Consider the following 20,592-nt stretch of genomic DNA (forward strand, 5'->3'; position numbering starts at 1 on the left):
TGTCGCTGTTGGTGTCGCTGTCGCTGTCACTGTCACTGTCGCTGTCACTGTCGCTGTCACTGTCACTCTCGCTGTTGCTGTCGCTGTCGCTGTCGCTGTCACTCTCGCTGTCACTCTCGCTGTCGCTGTCGCTGTCGCTGTCACTCTCGCTGTCGCTGTTGGTGTCACTGTCACTCTCACTGTCGCTGTCGCTGTCGCTGTCGCTGTCGCTGTCTCTGTCACTGTCACTGTCACTCTCGCTGTCGCTGTCGCTGTCACTGTCGCTGTCACTGTCGCTGTCACTGTCACTCTCGCTGTCACTCTCGCTGTCGCTGTCACTCTCGCTGTCGCTGTCGCTGTCGCTGTCGCTGTCACTCTCGCTGTCACTCTCGCTGTCGCTGTCGCTGCCGCTGTCGCTGTCGCTGTCCCGCCAGGTGCAGCTCCTCAATGACGCGTACAGCGCGGTGGTGGACGCGGTGCTGGGGGCGGAGGTGGCCCCGGGGACAGAGGGGACCGAGCCGTGCGCGGCCATCCTGGCGACGCTGCGACACATCCGGGTCCCCATCGTCAGCCTGGATGTGCCCTCAGGTGCTGCTCGTGTCCCCTCGCTGTCACCGGTGTCACCTCGGTGTCCCCTCCGTGTCCTCTCGGTGTCCTCTCAGTGTCCCCTCAGTGTCCCCTCAGTGTCCCCTCAGTGTCACCTCAGTGTCACCTCAGTGTCCTCTCAGTGTCCCCTCAGGTGCTGCTCGTGTCCCCTCGGTGTCACCGGTGTCACCTCGGTGTCCTCTCAGTGTCACCTCGGTGTCCTCTCAGTGTCCCCTCAGTGTCCCCCCGGTGTCCCCTCAGTGTCCTCTCAGTGTCCCCTCGTTGTCCCCTCAGGTGCTGCTCGTGTCCCCTCGGTGTCCCCGCCGTGACCCGGGGAAGGTGGGGACACCCCCGAGGTGTCCCTGGCAGGGTTGGGGACACTCCCGAGGTGGCCCCGGCAGGGTGGGGACACTCCCGAGGTGGCCCCGGCAGGGTGGGGGACATTCCCGACGTGTCCCTGGCAGGGTGGGGACATTCCCGAGGTGTCCCTGGCAGGGTTGGGGACACTCCCGTCCCCCCCGCGAGGGTTCGGGGCATCCACGGGAAATAACAAATGCCCGGCCCGAGACATGACGTCATGCGCGGGTGTCGCTGCCAGATGTGTCGCTGCCAGATGTGTCATTCCCAAACATTCCCCGCGTGTCTGGGATTGTCATCACCCGTGTCCCCCCCCCCCCCGCGCTGGCCGTGTCACCTCCCCCCTCCCGCAGCGCCGGGCGGAGCCGCGGGGGACAAAGCATCGGGGACAGCGGCGGTGCCACCTCCCTGTGCCACTGCTGTGTCACCTCCCTGTGTCACCCTGTGTCACCTCCCTGTGCCACCTCCCTGTGCCACCCTGTGTCACCTCCCTGTGCCACCTCCCTGTGCCCCTTGTGCCCCCTGTGTCACCTCCCTGTGCCCCCCTGTGCCACCTCTGTGTCACCTCTGTCCCATCTCCCTGTGCCACTCCTGTGTCACCTCCCTGTGTCACCTCCCTGTGTCCCCTCCCTGTGCCCCCCTGTGTCACCTCTGTGTCACCTCTGTCCCATCTCCCTGTGCCCCCCTGTGTCACCTCCCTGTGTCACCTCCCTGTGTCCCCTCCCTGTGCCCCCCTGTGTCACCTCTGTGTCACCTCTGTCCCATCTCCCTGTGCCCCCCTGTGTCACCTCCCTGTGTCACCCTCCCTGCTCCCTGTGCCACCCCTGTGTCCCCTCCCTGTGTCACCCCTGTGTCCCCTCCCTGTGCTCCCCTATGTCACCTCTGTGTCACTCCCCTGTGCCACTCCTGTGTCACCTCCCTGCTCCCTGTGTCCCCTGTGCCACCTCCCTGTGTCACCCCCCTCTGTCACTCCCCTGTGCCCTCCCTCTGCCCCTCCGTCACCTCCCTGTGTCCCCGATGTGTCCCCTGGGGTCACCGCTGTGCCCTCTCTGTGTCCCCAAGGGTGGCGTGTGTCCCCTGGGGGTCACCCTGACCCCTCTCGATGACACCCAGGCCATTCCATGTCCCCTGGTGCCACCTCTGCCCCCTGCCCGTGTCCCCAGGGTGGGCTGTGTCCCCTGGGGTCACCCCTGTGCCCTCTCTGTGTCCCCAAGGGTGGCGTGTGTCCCCTGGGCTCACCCTGACCCCTCTCCATGACCCCTGCTGTGCCCCCTGTCCCCTGTCCGTGTCCCCTGGTGTCACAGGTGTCCCTTGTCCCCTGTCCGCAGGGTGGGATGTATCCCCTGGTGTCCCCGCTGTCCCCAGGGTGTCCCCATGATCCTGTTCCCACCGTCCCCAGGGTGTCCCCCTGTCCCTGTCACTGTCCCCCCGGTGTCCCCCTGTCCGTGTCGCTGTCCCCAGGGTGGGATGTGTCCCCTGCTGTCCCCAGGCTGTCCTCCTGTCCCCATCCTCAGGTTGTCCCCCTGTCCCTGTCCCCGCTTGTCCCCCTGTCCCCGCTGTCCCCACGGTGTCCCCCTGACCTTGTCGCTGTCCCCAGGGTGGGATGTGTCCCCTGCTGTCCCCAGGGTGTCCCCCTGACCCTGTCCCTGTCCCGGGTGCCACCTGTCCCCATCCTCAGGGTGTCCCCCTGTCCCTGTCCCTGCTGTCCACAGGGTGTCCCCTGTCCCTGTCCCCGCTGTCCCCCTGACCTTGTCGCTGTCCCCAGGGTGGGATGTGTCCCCTGCTGTCCCCAGGGTGTCCCCTTGTCCCTGTCCCCAGGCTGTCCCCCTGACCCCGTCCCTGTCCCGGGTGTCACCTGTCCCCATCCTCAGGGTGTCCCCTTGACCCTGTCCCTGTCCCCAGGGTGTCCCCTGTCCCTGTCCCCGCTGTCCCCTGTCCCTGTCCCCAGGGTGTGTCCCCCAGTCCCTGTCCCCGCTGTCCCCCTGTCCCTGTCCATGTCCCCGCTGTCCCCCTGTCCCTGTCCGTGTCCCCGCTGTCCCCTGTCCCTGTCCCTGTCCCCGCTGTCCCCTGTCCGTGTCCCCAGGGTGTCCCCTGTCCGTGTCCCCGCTGTCCCCCTGTCCGTGTCCCCGCTGTCCCCTGACCGTGTCCGTGTCCCCGCTGTCCCCTGTCCTTGTCCCCAGGGTGTCCCCTGTCCGTGTCCCCGCTGTCCCCTGACCGTGTCCCCATCCCCAGGGTGGACAGCCGCCGCGGGTGGCGCTGGTGACATCAGTCCGGCCGTGCTGGTGTCGCTGGCGGCGCCCAAGGAGGTGACGCGGCGGTTCCAGGGCCGGCGACACTTCCTGGCGGGGCGCTTCGTGCCCGAGGAGCTGCGGCGCAAGTTCGGGATCGGCGCCGCCGAGTACCCGGGCAGCGACTGCGTGGTGCCGCTGTGACCCCAAAAACCGCCCCGGGACCCCAAAAACTGCCCTGGGATCCCAAATACAGCCCTGGAATCCCAAAAACTGCCCTGGGATCCCAAATACAGCCCCGGGATCCCAAATACTGCCCGGGACCCCAAAAACTGCCCTCGGATCCCAAATACAGCCCTAGGATCGCAAACACAGCCCTGGGATCCCAAATACAGCCCTGGGATCCCAAAAACTGCCCTAGGATCCCAAAAACTGCCCTGGGATCCCAAATACAGCCCTGGAATCCCAAAACTGCCCTGGGACCCCAAAAACTGCCCCGAGATCCCAAAAAACTGCCCTAGGATCCCAAATACAGCCCCGGGACCCCAAAAACTGCCCTGGGATCCCAAATACTGCCCTGGGATCCCAAAACCTTCCCCAGGATCCCAAAATATGCCCTCGGATCCCAAAAAACTGCCCTGGGATCCCAAATACAGCCCTGGGATCCCAAAAACTGCCCTGGGATCCCAAAAACTGCCCTGGGATCCCAAAAACTGCCCTGGGATACCAAAATGTGCCCTCGGATCCCAAAAACTGCCCCGGGACCCCAAAAACTGCCCTAGGAACCCAAATACAGCCCTGGGACCACAAAAACTGCCCTCGGATCCCAAAACCTGCCCTGGTGACCCCAGAACCCGAAATAATAAAATGTTGGTGGCCCTGAGACCCCAAATGCAGCCGTGGTGTCTGTCCTGGCAGGGACGGGGTGTCTGTGACCCCAAACCTGCCCAATGACCCCAAACTCTCCCTGTGACCCCAATCACTCCTGTGACCCCAATCCCCCCATGACCCCAATCCCGCTGTGACCCCAAACTCTCCCTGTGACCCCAATCCCTCCCTGACCCCAATCCCCCCCGTGACCCCAATCCCCCCCTCCGACCCCAATCCCCCCCGTGACCCCAATCCCTGATGTGACCCCAATCCCCTCCTGTGACCCCAATCCCTCTGTGACCCCAATCCCTCCCTGTGACCCCAATCCCCCCCTGACCCCAATCCCTCTGTGACCCCAATCCCTCTGTGACCCCAATCCCTCTGTGACCCCAATCCCCCCGTGACCCCAATCCCTCCTGTGACCCCAATCCCTCTGTGACCCCAATCCCTCTGTGACCCCAATCCCCCCTGTGACCCCAATCCCTCTGTGACCCCAATCCCTGCTGTGACCCCAATCCCCCCGTGACCCCAATCCCCCCCCTGTGACCCCAATCCCCCCTGTGACCCCAATCCCTCCTGTGACCCCAATCCCCCCGTGACCCCAATCCCCCCCGTGACCCCAATCCCCCTGTGACCCCAATCCCTCTGTGACCCCAATCCCCCTGTGACCCCAATCCCTCTGTGACCCCAATCCCTCCTGTGACCCCAATCCCTCTGTGTGACCCCAATCCCCCCGTGACCCCAATCCCTCTGTGACCCCAATCTCTCTGTGACCCCAATCTCTCCTGTGACCCCAATTCCCCCCCCCCTGACCCCAATCCCTCTGTGACCCCAATCCCCCCCGTGACCCCAATCCCCCCGTGACCCCAATCCCCCCGTGACCCCAATCCCTCCTGTGACCCCAATCCCTCTGTGACCCCAATCCCTCTGTGACCCCAATTCCCCCCCGTGACCCCAATCCCTCTGTGTGACCCCAATCCCCCTGTGACCCCAATCCCTCTGTGACCCCAATCCCTCTGTGACCCCAATCCCTCCTGTGACCCCAATCCCCCCCGTGACCCCAATCCCTCCTGTGACCCCAATCCCCTCCTGTGACCCCAATCCCTGCTGTGACCCCAACCCCTCTGTGTGACCCCAATCCCTCTGTGACCCCAATCCCCCCGTGACCCCAATCCCGCTGTGACCCCAATCCCTGTGACCCCAATCCCTCCCTGTGACCCCAATCCCTCTGTGTGACCCCAATCCCTCTGTGTGACCCCAATCCCCCCCTGTGACCCCAATCCCTGCTGTGACCCCAAACTCTCCCTGTGACCCCAATCCCTCCCTGTGACCCCAATCCCCCCCCGTGACCCCAATCCCTCTGTGACCCCAATCCCTCTGTGACCCCACCCTCCCCGTGACCTCAATCCCCCCCTGACCCCAATCCCCCCGTGACCCCAATCCCTCTGTTTACCCCAATCCCCCCGTGACCCCAATCCCCCCCGCGTGACCCCAATCCCCCTGTGACCCCAATCCCTCCCTGACCTCAATCCCCCTGTGACCCCAATCCCTCCCTGACCTCAATCCCCCCCTGACCCCAATCCCCCCGTGACCCCAATCCCCCCCCGTGACCCCAATCCCTCTGTGACCCCAATCCCTCCTCTGACCCCAATCCTTCCTGTGACCCCAATCCCTCCCTGACCCCAATCCTTCCTGTGACCCCAATCCCTCCCGTGACCCCAATCCCCCCCATGACCCCAATCCCTCGTGTGACCCCAATCCCTCTGTGACCCCAATCCCCCCCGTGACCCCAATCCCCCTGTGACCCCAATCCCCCCCTGACCCCAATCCCCCCCATGACCCGAATCCCACCTGTGACCCTAATTCCCCCTGTGACCCCAATCCCTCTGTGTGACCCCAATCCCCCTGTGACCCCAATCCCCCCCCGACCCCAATCCCGCCCGGGGGGCTCGGCACGCGCCGGAATGCCGGGAATGCGCCGGGATTTCCGCCGGCCGGGGCCGCTCGTCCATCCCAAATCCTCTCCAGTCCCTCCAGTTCCTCCCAGTGCCCCTCCGGAGGGTGAAATCCCAAATTTCGGAGGCGGATTTGGGATTCAAAGGGGACGGGAGGGAATTTGGGGGCAGATTTGGGATCTGGGACAGGGACACTTCTGGAATGTTTTGGGATTTGGCTGCGGTCGGGGGCTCCTCGTTCATCCCAGATCCACTCCAGCCCTTCCCAGTCCCTCCAGTTCCTCCCAGTGCCCCGCTGGAGGGCGAATTCCCAAATTTTGGGGATGGATTTGGGACGAGAGGGAATTCGGGGGCAGATTTGGGCGCTTTTGGGATGTTTTGGGGTTTGGCTGCGGGTCGGGGGCTCCCCGTTCATCCCAAACCTCCTCCAGTCCATCCCAGTTCCTCCCAGTCCATCCCAGTTCATCCCAGTCCATCCCAGTCCACCCCAGTCCATCCCAGCGCCCCTTCAGGAGAGCAAACTCCCAAATTCCAGTCATGTGTAAAAAAGGAATGCGGGGAGATTTGGGGGAATTTGGGGCACCTGGGAGGCTCCCAGTCCATCCCAGTCCATCCCAGTCCCTTCCAATCCCTTCCAGAGCGCGAACTCCCAGATCCCAGCTACAAATTTGGGTCAAAAAGGGGGAACTCGAGGGGGAGGAAGAACCGGAGGACTCGGGAAAATCCGGGACACCCCCAACCTCCCCACGGGATCCCCAATTTTGTCACCTCCACATCCCCAAGGACATCACCACCACCTCCATCTCCCCATCCTTTTTTTTTCCGTTTTCCCATATTTTTATAATTTTTTTTTTAAATTTTTTTTTTTTTTTTTTTATTTCCCCCCCTCCCTCCCCGCCGCATTCCCGAGAGCATCCAATTTTAGCAGCTCGACAAAAACAAAACGCCGGGAGCCGGCGGAGCCGCGGGCGGCGCTCCCGACCCTGACTCGGCTCCAGGAATCCCGGGGCAGGGGCGAACCCTCGCCCTATAAAAGCCGGGCCGGCTCCGGCAGCGCCGCACTCGCCACCCGGCGGCAGCCATGGCACAGCTGGCACAGCTGGCACAGCTGGCACAGCTGCTGGCACAGCTGGCACAGCTGGCGGCTCCCAGCCTCGCGGGGGTTGCAGGTAAAAAAAAGGGGTTTGGGGGTTTTTTTTGTTTTTTTTTTTTTTTTTTTTTTTTTTGGGGTTTTTTTTTTAGTGGGATGTGGTGGGGGTGGCACTGGGGGGGTGGGACAGGTGGCAGCTGCAGAGGGGGAGGGGTGGATGGGGATTTTTTTGGGGGTTTTGTTGTGGTTGGGGTTGTGGTGGGGGAGGGAAAGGGATGGGGGAAAGGGGAAGGGGGAAGGGAAAGGGAAAAGGGAAAAGGGGAAAAAAAGGGAAAAGGGAAAGAGAAGAGAGGAAAAGGGGAAAAGGGGAAAAGGGAAAAGGGAAAAAAAGGGAAAAGGGAAAAGGGAAAAAAAGGGAAAAGGGAAAGAGGAAAAGGGGAAAGGGGAAAGGGGAAATGGGAAAAGGGAAAAAAGGGAAAAGGGAAAAGGGAAAAGGGAAAAGGGAAAAGAGAAAAGAGAAAAGGGACAGAGACAGGGATGGGACAGTGACAGGGACAGGGATGGGATGGGACTGGGACAGGGAAAAGGGGCAGGGAGGGGACAGGGACAGGATTTGGGACGGGATTTGGGACGGGATTTGTGACAGGGATGTGACAGGGACAGTGGCTGGTGTCCTTGTCCGGGAGGTGGCCGGGAATGTTTCCCATGGATATGGGGTGGGCTCAAGCCTCTCGTGTCACCCCTCGTGCCACCCCTCGTGTCACCCCTCGTGTCACCAGGACACCGCAGCCCACCTCGGGGACACGGCCAGCCTGGCTCGGGGACATTGCAAATCCTGTCCCCCGGGACTGGGGGGACTCAGGGCAGGGGACACGGCTGGGGGGGGACCCGGGGATGTGGCAGTGCCACCTCTGTGCCCCCCAGAGCCGCTGGAGAACGACTCGGAGCCGGGCAAGGCTGGGAAACCCTGGAAAGCCCAGCCCGACCTGGAGGAGCTGGACCTGGGCACGGCAGGTACGGCCACCCCCGGGCTCTGCTGGCCACCCCCGGGCTCTGCTGGCCACCCCGGGCTCTGCTGGCCACCCCCGGGCTCTGCTGGCCACCCCGGGCTCTGCTGGCCACCCCCGGGCTCTGCTGGCCACCCCCAGAGCTCTGCTGGCCACCCCCAGGGTCCTGCTGGCCACCCCCGGGCTCTGCTGGCCACCCCTGGGCTCTGCTGGCCACCCCCGGGCTCTGCTGGCCACCCCCAGAGCTCTGCTGGCCACCCCCGGGCTCTGCTGGCCACCCCCGGGCTCTGCTGGCCACCCCCAGAGCTCTGCTGGCCACCCCCAGAGCTCTGCTGGCCACCCCCGGGCTCTGCTGGCCACCCCCAGAGCTCTGCTGGCCACCCCCAGGGTCCTGCTGGCCACATCTGGGCTCTGCTGGCCACCCCTGGGCTCTGCTGGCCACCCCCGGGCTCTGCTGGCCACCCCTGGGCTCTGCTGGCCACCCCCGAGCTCTGCTGGCCACCCCTGGGCTCTGCTGGCCACCCCCGAGCTCTGCTGGCCACCCCTGGGCTCTGCTGGCCACCCCTGGGCTCTGCTGGCCACCCCTGGGCTCTGCTGGCCACACCTGGGCTCTGCTGGCCACCCCCAGGGTCCTGCTGGCCATTCCTGTGCCCCCTCCCTGTGACCCCACTGTGACATTCCCGTGGCCTCAGGGGACAATTCCCATCTCCTGTGACCCCCCTGTGACCCTTCACCCCCACACCCGCTGCCCTCCGTGTCCCCTCGCTGTCCCCAAGCTTTCCCACACTGTCCCTATGCCATCCCCACTCTGACCCCACTGTGACCCCAAACCATTCCTGAGCCATCCCCTCACTGTCCCCACTCTGTCCCCAAATCATTCCTGAACCATCCCCCCCCATCCCCTCATGTCCCCACATTGTCCCCAATCCATCCCCACGATGTCCCCACTCTGACCCCAAATCATTCCTGAACCATCCCCACACTGTCCCCACCCCCAAGTCATCCCCACCCCATTCCCGCTCTGTCCCCACATTGTCCCCAAGCTGTCCCCACCCCATCCTCACTCTGTCCCCAAACCATCCCCACCCCATCCCCACTGTCCCCACCCCACACTGTCCCCACACTGTCCCCATCCCCACACTGTCCCCATCCCCACTGTCCCCATCCCCACTGTCCCCATCCCCACCCCATCCCCATTGTCCCCACTTTGTCCCCATCCCCTCACTGACGCCACCCCACACTGTCCCCACCCCACACTGTCCCCACCCCACACTGTCCCCATCCCACACTGTCCCTATCCCCTCACTGTCCCCACACTGTCTCCATCCCCACCCCATCCCCATTGTCCCCATTCTGTCCCCATCCCCACACTGTCCCCACCTCACTCTGTCCCCATTCCCACCCCATCCCCACTGTCCCCTCTGTCCCCCCCCTCCACACACTGTCCCCATCCCCTCATTGTCCCCACCCCTCACCCCCTCCCCCAGGCAAAGGCGCCGCCTGGACCTCCTGGTTCAACATCGACCACCCGGGCGGCGACGGCGACCACGAGAGCCTGGCCGCCATCCGCTTCTACTACGGCTCGCGGGTGTGCGCTCGCCCGGTGGCGATGGAGGCTCGCAGCGCGGACCGGCGCTCGCCCGAGGCGCTGGGCCAGCGGGTGCTCGCCAGCCCCGAGCGCGGCCTGCGCTGCCTGAACCGCGAGCAGCGCCCGGGCACGGCCTGCGCCAACTACAGCGTGCGCTTCCTGTGCCCGCGGGGTGAGCGGGGTACCGGGCTGGCTGCGGGGGATTGGGGTACCGGGGTACCGGGCTGGCTGCGGGGGATTGGGGTACCGGGGTACCGGGCTAGCTGCGGGGGGATTGGGCTAGCGGGGTACCGGGGCTAGCTGCGGGGCGGATGGGCTAGCGGGGTACCGGGGTACCGGGGCCAGCTGCGGGGCGGATGGGCTAGCGGGGTACCGGGGTACCGCGCTGGCTGCGGGGCGATTGGGGTACCGGGGTACCGGGGTACCGGGGCTAGCTGAGGGGGGATTGGGCTAGCGGGGTACATGGGGGTACCTGGGCTACCGGGGTCTGCGCCAACTACAGCGTGCGCTTCCTGTGCCCGCGGGGTGAGCGGGGTACCGGGCTGGCTGCGGGGCGGATGGGCTAGCGGGGTACCGGGCTAGCTACGGGGGGATTGGGCTAGCGGGGTACCGGGGTACCGGGGCTAGCTGAGGGGCGGATGGGCTAGCGGGGTACCGGGCCAGCTGCGGGGGGATTGGGCTAGCGGGGCTAGCTGCGGGGGGATTGGGCTACCGGGGTACCGGGGTACATGGGGTACCGGGGCTAGCTGCGGGGGGATTGGGGTACGTGGGCTACCGGGCTAGCTGCGGGGGGATTGGGCTAGCTGCGGGGGGATTGGGCTACCGGGGCTGCGGGGCTAGCTGCGTGGGGATTGGGGTACCGGGCTAGCTGCGGGGGGATTGGGCTAGAGGGGTACCGGGGCTAGCTGGGGTACATGGGGGCACCTGGGTACCTGGATTACCTGGGCTACTGGGGCCAGCTGCGTGGAGATTGGGCTAGCGGGGTACCGGGGCTAGCTGCGGCGGGATTGGGCTACCGGGGTACCTGGGTACCTGCTGGGGATTTGGGCCACCTGGGGTACGTGGGTACCTGGGGAAGATTGGGCTACCTGGGGTACATGGGCTACCTGCGGGGCAGTGGGGCTACCTGGGATACCTGGCTACCTGGGGTACCTGAGGGGTATATGGGGTACCTGGGGAGTATCTGGGGGGTATCTGCGGGTACCTGGGGCAGCTGGAGTACACCTGGGATGGTGGTATCCCACCTCTGGCACACCTGGCACACCTATATTCCACCTGTATCTCACCTGTGTCTCACCTGTGTCACACCTGTGTCACACCTGTGTCACACTTGAATCCCGCCTGTATCACACCTCTATCTCACCTGCCACACCTGTATCACCTGTATGCTACCTGTATCTCACTTGTATCCCACCTGTGTCACACCTGTACCTCACCTGTGTCACACCTGTACCTCACCTGTATCACACCTGTATCCCACCTCTATCTCACCTGTATCCCACCTGTATCTCACCTGTGTCACACCTGTATCACACCTGTATCCCACCTGTATCTCACCTGTGTCACACCTGTATCACACCTGTATCCCACCTGTATCTCACCTGTGTCCCACCTGTACCTCACCTGTATCTCACCCGTGCTGCAGCACGGGGGGCTGAGGTGCGCATCGCTCCCCGTTTAACCCCTCACCTGCCGGCTCCCAGTCACCCCTCCCTCCCGCAGGGGACGTTTACTGGTCGCACTGGTCGCCCTGGAGCCCCTGCTCGAGCAGCACCTGCGGCACCCGGGGCACGCAGAGCCGCGCTCGGCGCTGCCGCAGCTCCCGCAGCCCCGCCCCGCTCAAGGAGCTGCAGTGCCGCGGCAAGGCCAGCGAGCGGCGCTCGTGCGGCGCCCCCTGCCCAGGTACGGGACTCACCTGGGCACAGGTGGGGGTCACAAACCCCGCCCAGGTACGGGACACTCACCTGGGCACAGGTGGGGGTCACAAACCCCGCCCAGGTACGGGACACTCACCTGGGCACAGGTGGGGATCACAAACCCGGCCCAGGTACGGGACACTCACCTGGGGGATGGCAGGTAGGGAGCTCTGAATCCTGCACAGGTATGTGACACACCTGGGGGATGGCAGGTGGGACCCCAAATCCTGCCCAGGTACGTGACCACCTGGGCACAGGTGAGGATCACAAACCCTGCCCAGGTACGTGACACTCACCTGTGAGCTCAGGGATGACAGGTAGGGAGCTCTGAACCCAGCCCAGGTATGTGGCACACCTGGACACAGGTGGGGATTAGAAACCCGGCCCAGGTACGTGACACTCACCTGGGGGATGGCAGGTGGGACCCCAAACCCAGCCCAGGTACATGACACACCTGAGCACAGGTGGGACCCCAAACCCTGCCCAGGTACGTGACACACCTGAGCACAGGTGGGACCCCAAACCCAGCCCAGGTACGTGACACACCTGGGGAATGACAAGTAGGGACCCCCAAACCCTGCCCAGGTACGTGGCACACCTGGGGAATGACAAGTAGGAACCCCCAAACCCTGCCCAGGTAGGTGTCACCTGAGGGATGGCAGGTAGGGACCCCCAAACCCTGCCCAGGTCCACGGCACTCACCTGTGCACAGGTAGGGATCTCTGAACCCCGTGCTGCCACTCACCTGTGAGCCGAGGGCTGGCAGGTCGGGCAGGTAGGGACCCCGAGCCACCCACCTGGGGACTGCTGGGGAGGGGACACGAGTGGGAAGATTTTAAAGCACCCACCTTGCTGTCTCCAGCCACGCCGCCCTCATTTCACCCTCACCTGTGAAGCGTGCTTTCAGCACCTTTGCCAGGTGCTCACACCTGCCGCTTCTCATTTCTTCCCCCTCGCAGCCCCCTCGGCGCCCCCCTCACCGTCCCCCGCGGGCTGCCCGGGGCTGGCGCTGCACGGCACCGTGGTGACATCCAGCGGGGTGGCGCTGCCCGGGGCCCTCCTCTACCTGGCCGGCCACCCGGCCGTGCCGCTGGCCCGCAGCGACGCCCGCGGCCGGTTCGCGGCCTCGGGGCTGTGCCCCGGCCCCTCGGCCAACATCAGCGCCCGCCGCGACGGCTTCGCCCCGGCGCTGGCGCCGATCGTCACCAACGGCTCGGGCGTGGCCGTGGCGCACCTGAGGCTGCGGCGGCTCGGTGAGGAGTGGGGCGCGCGTGGGTTTTGGGGGAACCCCTGGCGGGGCGAGCCGCGGTCGCCCGCGGGCTAGCTGGCCTTTTTAACCCTCGGCAGAGAAGCCCTACATGGTGCTGCACCCCGCGGCCAAGGTGCGGGAGGCCGGGCAGGACGTGACCTTCTGCTGCAAAGCCTCGGGCACCCCCGCGCCCCAAAAATATTTCTGGTGAGGCGGCGCTGCGGGCGGAGGGAGCGCGGGCGGTGCTGGTGGCGCCGTCCCCGCTGAGCCTTGTCGCCTGTCCCCGCAGGTACCACAACGGGACGCTGCTGGAGGGGCCAGCCCAGCGCTCCAGCGGCCGCCTGGAGCTGCGGGGGCTGGCACCGCGGCAGGCGGGCACCTACCACTGCAAAGCCAGCTCCGAGGCGGGCGCCATCCGCTCCGAGCCCGCGCGGCTCACCGTGCTGGGTGAGCGAGCACCGCGGGGGCTCCCCCGGGGTGGCGACACCCCCGCTGACCCCTCTAATGCCACCCCCCTGCGTGCCCTCCCCTAGCCCAGGGCCAGCAGAGCTGCAGGGCGGAGCCGGAGCCCAGCCTGGTGGAGCTGCCCAGCGAGTGCCCGCAGGACGCCGGCGGCTCTCGCTACTACAACGTGGGGCGCTGCCCGGCCTCGCCGTGCCCGGGGGGCCCCGCGGGGTGCGGGGAGCAGCCGGGGCGCTGCTGCGGGGTGCGCAGGATGGAGCTGAGGCAGGTGCGGTGCGCGGGATCCGTGCTGCCCGTCAAGGTGGTGGCCGAGTGCGGCTGCGGGCCCTGCGCCCAGCCCCGGGTGCTGGTGCAGGGCCGGGTGACGGCGGCCGACACCGGGGAGCCGCTGCGCTTCGGCCACATCTTCCTCGGGGGGAGGAAAGTGGGTTTCACCGGCTACCAGGGCTCCTTCACCATCGAGGTGCCGCCGGACACGCGGCGCTTGGTCGCCCGCTTCGTGGACGGCCGGCAGCGCTTGGTGGACGCGGTCAAGGTGCTGCCCTTCGACCGGCGAGGAGGAGCCGTGTACCACGAGGTGAAGATGCTGCGCAAGAAGGAGCCGGTGGAGCTGGACGGCGGCCGCAGCAACGCCATCCCGCTGGGGGAGTCCGGCGGCCGGGAGCCCGTCGGGGAGCTGCTGCTGCCGGCGGGAGTTTTCCTCCGGCCGTCCGGGGAGGTTTTTAACGGCACGGTCAAAGCCAGCGTCACCTTCGTGGACCCCCGGGACATGGGCACGGCCAGCGCAGCCTCCAGCGACCTGAGCTTCGCCAACGCCGAGGGGGAAATCGTCCCGCTGCGCACCTACGGGATGTTCGCCGTGGATTTCCGAGAAGGGGAGAGCGGCGCGGAGCTGCAGGCGGGGCCGGTGCAGGTGAGGATGGACGCGGGGCAGGTGTGGATGGCGGAGCACCTGCAGAAGATGAAGCTGTGGTCCCTGAACCCCGAGAGCGGCCTGTGGGAGGAGGAGGGCGTGCTGAGGCCGGCGGGAGGCGGCCGCAGGAAGAGGGAGGAGAGAACATTCCTGGTGGGCAACCTGGAGATCCGCGAGCGGCGCCTCTTCAACCTGGACGTGCCCGAGGATCGCCGCTGCTTCGTCAAGGTCAGGGCTTACAGCAACGAGAAGTTCAACCCCTACGAGCAGCTGGAAGGGGTGGTGGTCAGCCTCGTCAACCTGGAGCCGCAGCCCGGCTTCCCCAGCAACCCGCGGGCCTGGGGCCGCTTCGACAGCGTGGTCACCGGCCCCAACGGCGCCTGCTTGCCCGCCTTCTGCGACAGCCAGCGCCCCGACGCCTACACGGCGCTGGTCACGGCCACGCTGGGTGGCGAGGAGCTGGAAGCCGTGGCCTCCAGCCCTAAGCTCAACCCCAACGCCGTGGGGGTGGCCCAGCCCTACCTGGGCAAGCTGGGCTACCGGCGCTCGGACCACGAGGACGCGGCGCTGAAGAAGACGGCGTTCCAGATCAACGTGGCCAAGCCCGACCCCAACAACGTGGACGAGAGTAACGGGCCCGTCTACTCCTACCGGAGCCTGCGGGAGTGCGAGGAGGCGCCGGTCAGCGCCAACCACCTGCGCTTCTACCGCGTGGAGGTGGACAAGTACGAGTACAACGTGGTGCCCTTCAAGGAGAGCGACGTCACCTCCTGGACCGGCGACTACCTGGCGTGGTGGCCCAACCCGCAGGAGTTCCGCGCGTGTTTCATCAAGGTGCAGCTGGAGGGGCCGCAGGAGTACATGGTGAGGTCGCGGAACGTCGGGGGGAGCCACCCCCGCACTCGGGGCCAGCTCTACGGGCTGCGGGACAGCCGGAGCGTGCGGGACCCGCTGCTGGACAGCACCTCGGCGGCCTGCGTGGAGTTCAAGTGCGGCGGGATGCTCTTCGACCAGAGCCTGGCGGACAGAACGCTGGTGTCCATCGCGCCGCAGGGCAGCTGCCGCCGCACGGCCATCAACGGGCTGCTGAGGGACTACCTGAGCCGCCACCCGCCGCTGGCCGACAACAACCACACCGGGGCTTTCTCCATGCTGGCCCCGCTGGACCCGCTGGGCCACAACTACGGCATCTACACCGTGACGGACCAGAACCCGCGGCTGGCCAAGGAAATCGCCATCGGCCGCTGCTTCGCGGGCACCTCGGATGGTTTCTCCAGGGAGATGAGAGCGGGGCAGGGCACGGCCGTCACCTTCAGCTGCCAGGAGCGCCCGCCGGGCAGGGAGAGCTTCTTCCAGCGCCTGCTGAGCGCTCCGGCCGAGGCGCTGCAGGAGATCCGCAGGGAGATGGGGAGAGCCGAGCTGCGCCGCGCTCCCCCCGAAGTGATGGACTTCTCCTCCGGAGCCCCCGGCCCCACCCGCCGGACCCCCCAGCGGAGACCGGGCCGGCTGAGGGGACAGCGCTGAGTCCCCTCCGTGTCCCCTCCCCGGCGCTGCTTTGTCGCCTCCCCCTCTTTTTCTTTTTTTTTTTTTTTTTTGTGTCGCTTTTTGGCCGCGCTCATTTATAACGCCCGAAGAATTGGGGGGACACGCGGAGCTGAGGGGGGGTGGGGGGGACAGCGGGGACGTGGGGAGGGGGTCCCGCCATCCCCCCCGGTGCTGCCGCTGCCTCCTCTTGGTGCTCAGCCCCGCCGTGGGGGTCGAAATAAAAAGAATTAAAAAGAGGGGAGTAGGGGCGGGCATGGCAAGGGGGGGGGGGTCCCCGCCCGGTGCTTTGTCCCCAGCGCGGGGAGAATTTCATCCCCGAATCCTACAAAAAACTGGATTTTTGGGGGAGGGAGGAAACCCCAAGGATAACGCGGATAAAACCTCCCTCCCTACGGTGCCACCCACACGCGGGGTCCGGTGCCTCTGCGGCCCAGATTTGGGCGGATTTGTACATTATTTATTATAAAAATATACAATTCTTATTATACACCCGCCTGGCTGCTGGGCTTCTCCGGGACTGGGGGGGGGGGGGGACCCAACCCCTCGTGTCCCCGCGTGTCCCCGTTGTCCCCAAACCCTGTCCCCGTTCGGTAGCACCATCCCGGCCGCTCCTGTTTGCCTCGGGCCGGGCTCAGCTCTGGCACAGAGCGAGGAGGGGCCGGTTGCCAGCTCGCCGTGGCCAGCGGGACGTGGCAGACGAGGCGGGGGGACCCACCCAGCGCCCCCCTCCTGGCACCGGGGTGTGCCAAGCCACCAGCTGGCCACCCCCTGCGTGACCCCAGCAGGGCGAGGGACAGGGTGGCTCTGTCCTGCTGCCACCTGGGTGTCCCCCAGAAGCTTTTTTTGGGTGTCCCCACCCCTATTTTTTTTTTTTTTTTTTTCCCCTCCTCGCCGTCCCAGCCGAGGATGCTGTAATGGAACAGGCGGCGTTTTATGGGGCCAAACCTGGGACAACATTTCCCTTCTCCAAGCCGCCCTGGCCCCGGCGCGGCATTTTTCCACCCTTTTTTCCACCCTTTTCGCTGGATGCGGGATCAAAGGGGGCGCGGGGGCCCTCGGGGGGGAGGTTCCTTGGCTGAAAACGCGGCCAAATCCCGGCCCCGTCCCGCCGGGATGCGATCCCACGGCGGGCGGGAGAGGGAGAGGGAGGGGAGGAGGCACCTGGAATGCTGAGATTCCACGGCGAGGCCTCATTCCAACCCCTCCTTCCCAAAACCTGGGTGCTGCCTGTGCCTGGCTGCTCCTTGTCCTGGATTCCCCCCTGTCCCTGTTGTTGTTTTCCCCTGGATTTTCCTTATCCTGGATTCCCCTTATCCCTGGATTCTCCTCATCCTGGGTGTTATTTTTCCCTGGATTTTCCTTAACCTGAATTCTCCTTATACCGGCTGCTCCTTGTCCTGGATTCCCCCTGTCCTGGTTGTTGTTTTCCTTATTCTGGATTTTCCTTATCCCTGATTTTCCTTATCCCTGAATTCTCCTTATCCCAACTGCTCCTTATCCCGGATTCTCTCTATCCTGGTTGTTGTTTTTCCCTGGATTTTCCCTCTCCTGGATTCTTCTCATCCCTGGATTCTACTCATCCCTGGCTGTTCCTTATTCTGAATTCTCCCCATCCTGGCTGTTGTTTTTCCCTGGATTTTCCTTATCCTGAATTCTCCTTATCCTGGATTTTCCTTATCCCTGAATTCTCCTTATCCTGGATTCTCCTTGTCCTGGGTGTTGATTTCCCCTGGATTTTCCTTATCCTGGATTCTCCTCATCCCTGGATTCTACTCATCCCTGGCTGTTCCTTATTCTGAATTCTCCCCATCCTGGGTGTTGTTTTTCCCTGGATTTTCCTTATCCCCAATTCTCCCTATCCTGGTGGTTTCTTCCCCTGGATTTTCCTTATCCCGATTTCTCCTTATCCTGAATTCTCCTTATCCCAACTGTCCCTTATCCCAAATTCTTCCTATCTTGGTTGTTGTTTTTCCCTGGATTCTCCTTATCCTGGATTCTCCTTTTCCTGGGTGTTCTCTGTCCCTGGATTCTGTTTTCCCTGGATCCTGTTCACCCCTGGATCCCGGTTTTTTTCCCGGATCCCGCTTCTCTCCTGTGCCAGGAATTGTCCCCGCTGTCCCCAGGGAAACCCGGGGGATGCTCCCGGTGGCAGCGGCCGGGACAGGGCCGGGATCCGGGATCCTGTGGGAATGTGGGAATGGGGAATCCGGGATCCTGTGGGAATGTGGGAATGGGGAATGGGGAATCCGGGATCATGGGGGAATCCGGGATCATGGGGGAATCCGGGAATGTGGGAATGGGGGGAATCCGGGATTCTGTGGGAATGGGGGAATGGGGAATCCGGGATCCTGTGGGAATGTGGGAATGGGGAATCCGGGAATGGGGGGAATCCGGGATCCTGTGGGAATCCGGGAATGTGGGAATGGGGGAATCCGGGATCCTGTGGGAATGTGGGAATGGGGGAATGGGGGAATGGGGGGAATCCGGGATCATGGGGGAATCCGGGATCATGTGGGAATGGGGGGAATCCGGGAATGTGGGAATGGGGGAATCCGGGATTCTGTGGGAATGTAGGAATGTGGGATCCTGTGGGAACGGGGGAATCCGGGATCCTGTGGGAATGTGGGAATGGGGAATCCGGGAATGGGGGAATCCGGGAATGTGGGAATGGGGGAATCCGGGATCCTGTGGGAATGTGGGAATGTGGGATCCTGTGGGAATGTGGGAATGGGGAATCCGGGATCCTGTGGGAATGTGGGAATGGGGAATCCGGGAATGGGGGGAATCCGGGATCATGGGGGAATCCGGGAATGTGGGAATGGGGGGAATCCGGGATCCTGTGGGAATGGAGGAATGGGGGGAATCCGGGATCCTGTGGGAATGGGGAATGTGGGATCCTGTGGGAATGTGGGAATGGGGAATCCGGGAATGGGGGAAACCGGGATCCTGTGGGAATGGGGGAATGTGGGAATGGGGGAATGGGGAATCCGGGATCCTGTGGGAATGTGGGAATGGGGGAATGCCGGAATCCGGGAATGCCGGGATCCTGTGGGAATGGGGGAATGTGGGAATTCTGGAGTCTGGGAATACGGGAATGAGGGAATGTGGGAATCAGGGAATGTGGGAATTCAATGTGGGAATGCCGGGATCCTGTGGGAATCCGGGAGTCCAGGAATGCCAGGAATCCGAGATCCTGTGGAATGCAGGAATGAGGGAATGCGGGGATTCGGGATCCTGTGGGAATCCGGGAATGCGGGAATGTGGGAATTCTGTGTGGGAATGCCGGGATCCTGTGGGAATCCAGGAATTCCGGAATTCAGTGTGGGAATGCCGGGAATGTGGGAATTCTGTGGGAATGCAGGAACTCAGAAATTTGGGAATTCATTGTGGGAATGCCGGGATCCTGTGGGAATGTGGGAATGCGGGAATGTGGGAATTCTGTGTGGGAATGCCAGGATCCTGTGGGAATGTGGGAATTCGGGAATTCAGTGTGGGAATCAGGATCCTGTGGGAATCCAGGAATTCCGGAATTCAGTGTGGGAATCAGGATCTTGTGGGAATTCTGGAATCAGGGAATGCGGGAATTTGGGAATTCTGTGTGGGAATACCGGGATCCTGTGGGAATGTGGGAATTCGGGAATTCAGTGTGGGAATGCCGGGAATGTGAGAATCCTGTGGAAATGCAGGAATTCGGGAATTCAGTGTGGGAATCCGGGATCCTGTGGGAATCCAGGAATGCGGGAATTAGGGAATCTGGGAACGCAGGAATCCAGGATCCTGTGGGAATCCGGGAATTTGGGAATTCAGTGTGGGAATGTCGGGAATGCGGGATCGTTTCTCACTTCCTGCTCGGTTTGGGGCAGGTGGAAGCGGCTCCCTGGAGCCGGGAACGAAAAAAAGGGAAAAAGGCAAAAAAAAAAGGGGGGAAATGGGGGAAAATTGGAGAAAAAAAATGGGGGAAAGGCAAAAAAACCCCAAAGAGGGACAGGAAGGGTGAATCCCAATCCCAGGAAAACCCCGGGATCACCGATCTGTGGGATGGGGGATCCAGAGCGGATTTTTGGGTTAAAACCCCTCAATTCCCTCCTTTTTTAGCACCAGGAACACAAAAAAAAAAGGGAATGTGGGATAGGGATGGAGCGAGGATTCCCAAAAACGTCCCCTAAATGTGAATTTTGGGGTGATCCAGAGATGGATTCAACCCCGGAGGCAGAAGAAGGGCTGGGAATATCCCGGGAGAGAGGGGAAAATGGGATAAAAAATAAACTCAGCTGCTTCTTTTCCCCATTCCAGGCCTCATTCCAAGCGGGAATGGGAACGGGAGCCCGGAGCCGGCAGCTCCCGACCCGCCCCGGTAATTTGGGATGGCCAGATCCCAAAAAAAAAAAAAAAAAAAAAAAAAAAAAAAAAAAAAAGGGGAAAAGGATGTGCCAGCACGTCGGGATCTCGTGGAGGATTTTATGTTTTGGGATATTCCCCCCTCCAAAAAAAAAAAACCTCAAAAAAACCCAAAAAATAAACCCAAAAAATATTCTTAAAAACCCCACAGGGAAGTGGGAGAATTTGGGAATTTTTTTGGATTTTTTCTTGGGGGGGAATTTTGGGATATTCCACCCCCTTCCCCCCAGGAATGAGGAGTTGGAAAGGAGCTTGGGAAGCCGCTTTTGTGTTTCTATTTTTTTTTTAAATTTCTTTCTTTGAAAGAATGGAAAATGTAATGACAGGGTCTGAATGAAAAGGACAAAAGGAAGCAGCTGGGGAGGCCCTAAATAGAGAAAAAACCACAGAAATAAATTTTTAAAAAAGAAAAAAATTTTAAAAAAAATGAGAGGGAACAGGGGGTGAAAA

General features: G+C 63.2%; 2 protein-coding genes across 2 annotated transcripts; both read left to right on the top strand.

Annotated features, from left to right (window-relative positions):
* Positions 1–8: 8 nt before the first annotated feature.
* YJEFN3 (YjeF N-terminal domain containing 3) lies at positions 9–3,874 on the top strand (the record flags this gene model as incomplete). The annotated part of the gene is made up of 2 exons (XM_056512371.1): positions 9–567; positions 3,154–3,874. Coding segments are annotated over 2 exons (759 nt in total), but the record flags the coding sequence as incomplete, so codon positions are not given.
* Positions 3,875–7,055: 3,181 nt separating this feature from the next.
* Positions 7,056–15,756, top strand: CILP2 (cartilage intermediate layer protein 2). The gene is made up of 9 exons (XM_056512642.1): positions 7,056–7,143; positions 7,989–8,078; positions 9,559–9,831; positions 11,382–11,657; positions 12,192–12,218; positions 12,535–12,828; positions 12,923–13,031; positions 13,114–13,271; positions 13,358–15,756. The coding sequence occupies exons 1-9, from the start codon at positions 7,056–7,058 to the stop codon at positions 15,721–15,723; spliced, it is 3,681 nt and encodes a 1,226-aa protein (XP_056368617.1). The 3' UTR covers positions 15,724–15,756.
* The last annotated feature ends 4,836 nt before the right edge of the window (positions 15,757–20,592 follow it).

The sequence above is a fragment of the Oenanthe melanoleuca genome, chromosome 28, assembly GCF_029582105.1.
Source record: "Oenanthe melanoleuca isolate GR-GAL-2019-014 chromosome 28, OMel1.0, whole genome shotgun sequence".
NCBI classification, from domain to species: domain Eukaryota; kingdom Metazoa; phylum Chordata; class Aves; order Passeriformes; family Muscicapidae; genus Oenanthe; species Oenanthe melanoleuca.

Excerpts from the sequence above, each read along its gene's own strand:
- CILP2 (XM_056512642.1), top strand. The coding sequence starts at position 7,056 with ATGGCACAGCTGGCACAGCTGGCACAGCTGGCACAGCTGCTGGCACAG. Across the intron at positions 7,144-7,988 it reads CAGCCTCGCGGGGGTTGCAG|AGCCGCTGGAGAACGACTCG; the intron begins GTAAAAAAAAGG and ends TGTGCCCCCCAG. Across the intron at positions 12,829-12,922 it reads CCTGAGGCTGCGGCGGCTCG|AGAAGCCCTACATGGTGCTG; the intron begins GTGAGGAGTGGG and ends AACCCTCGGCAG.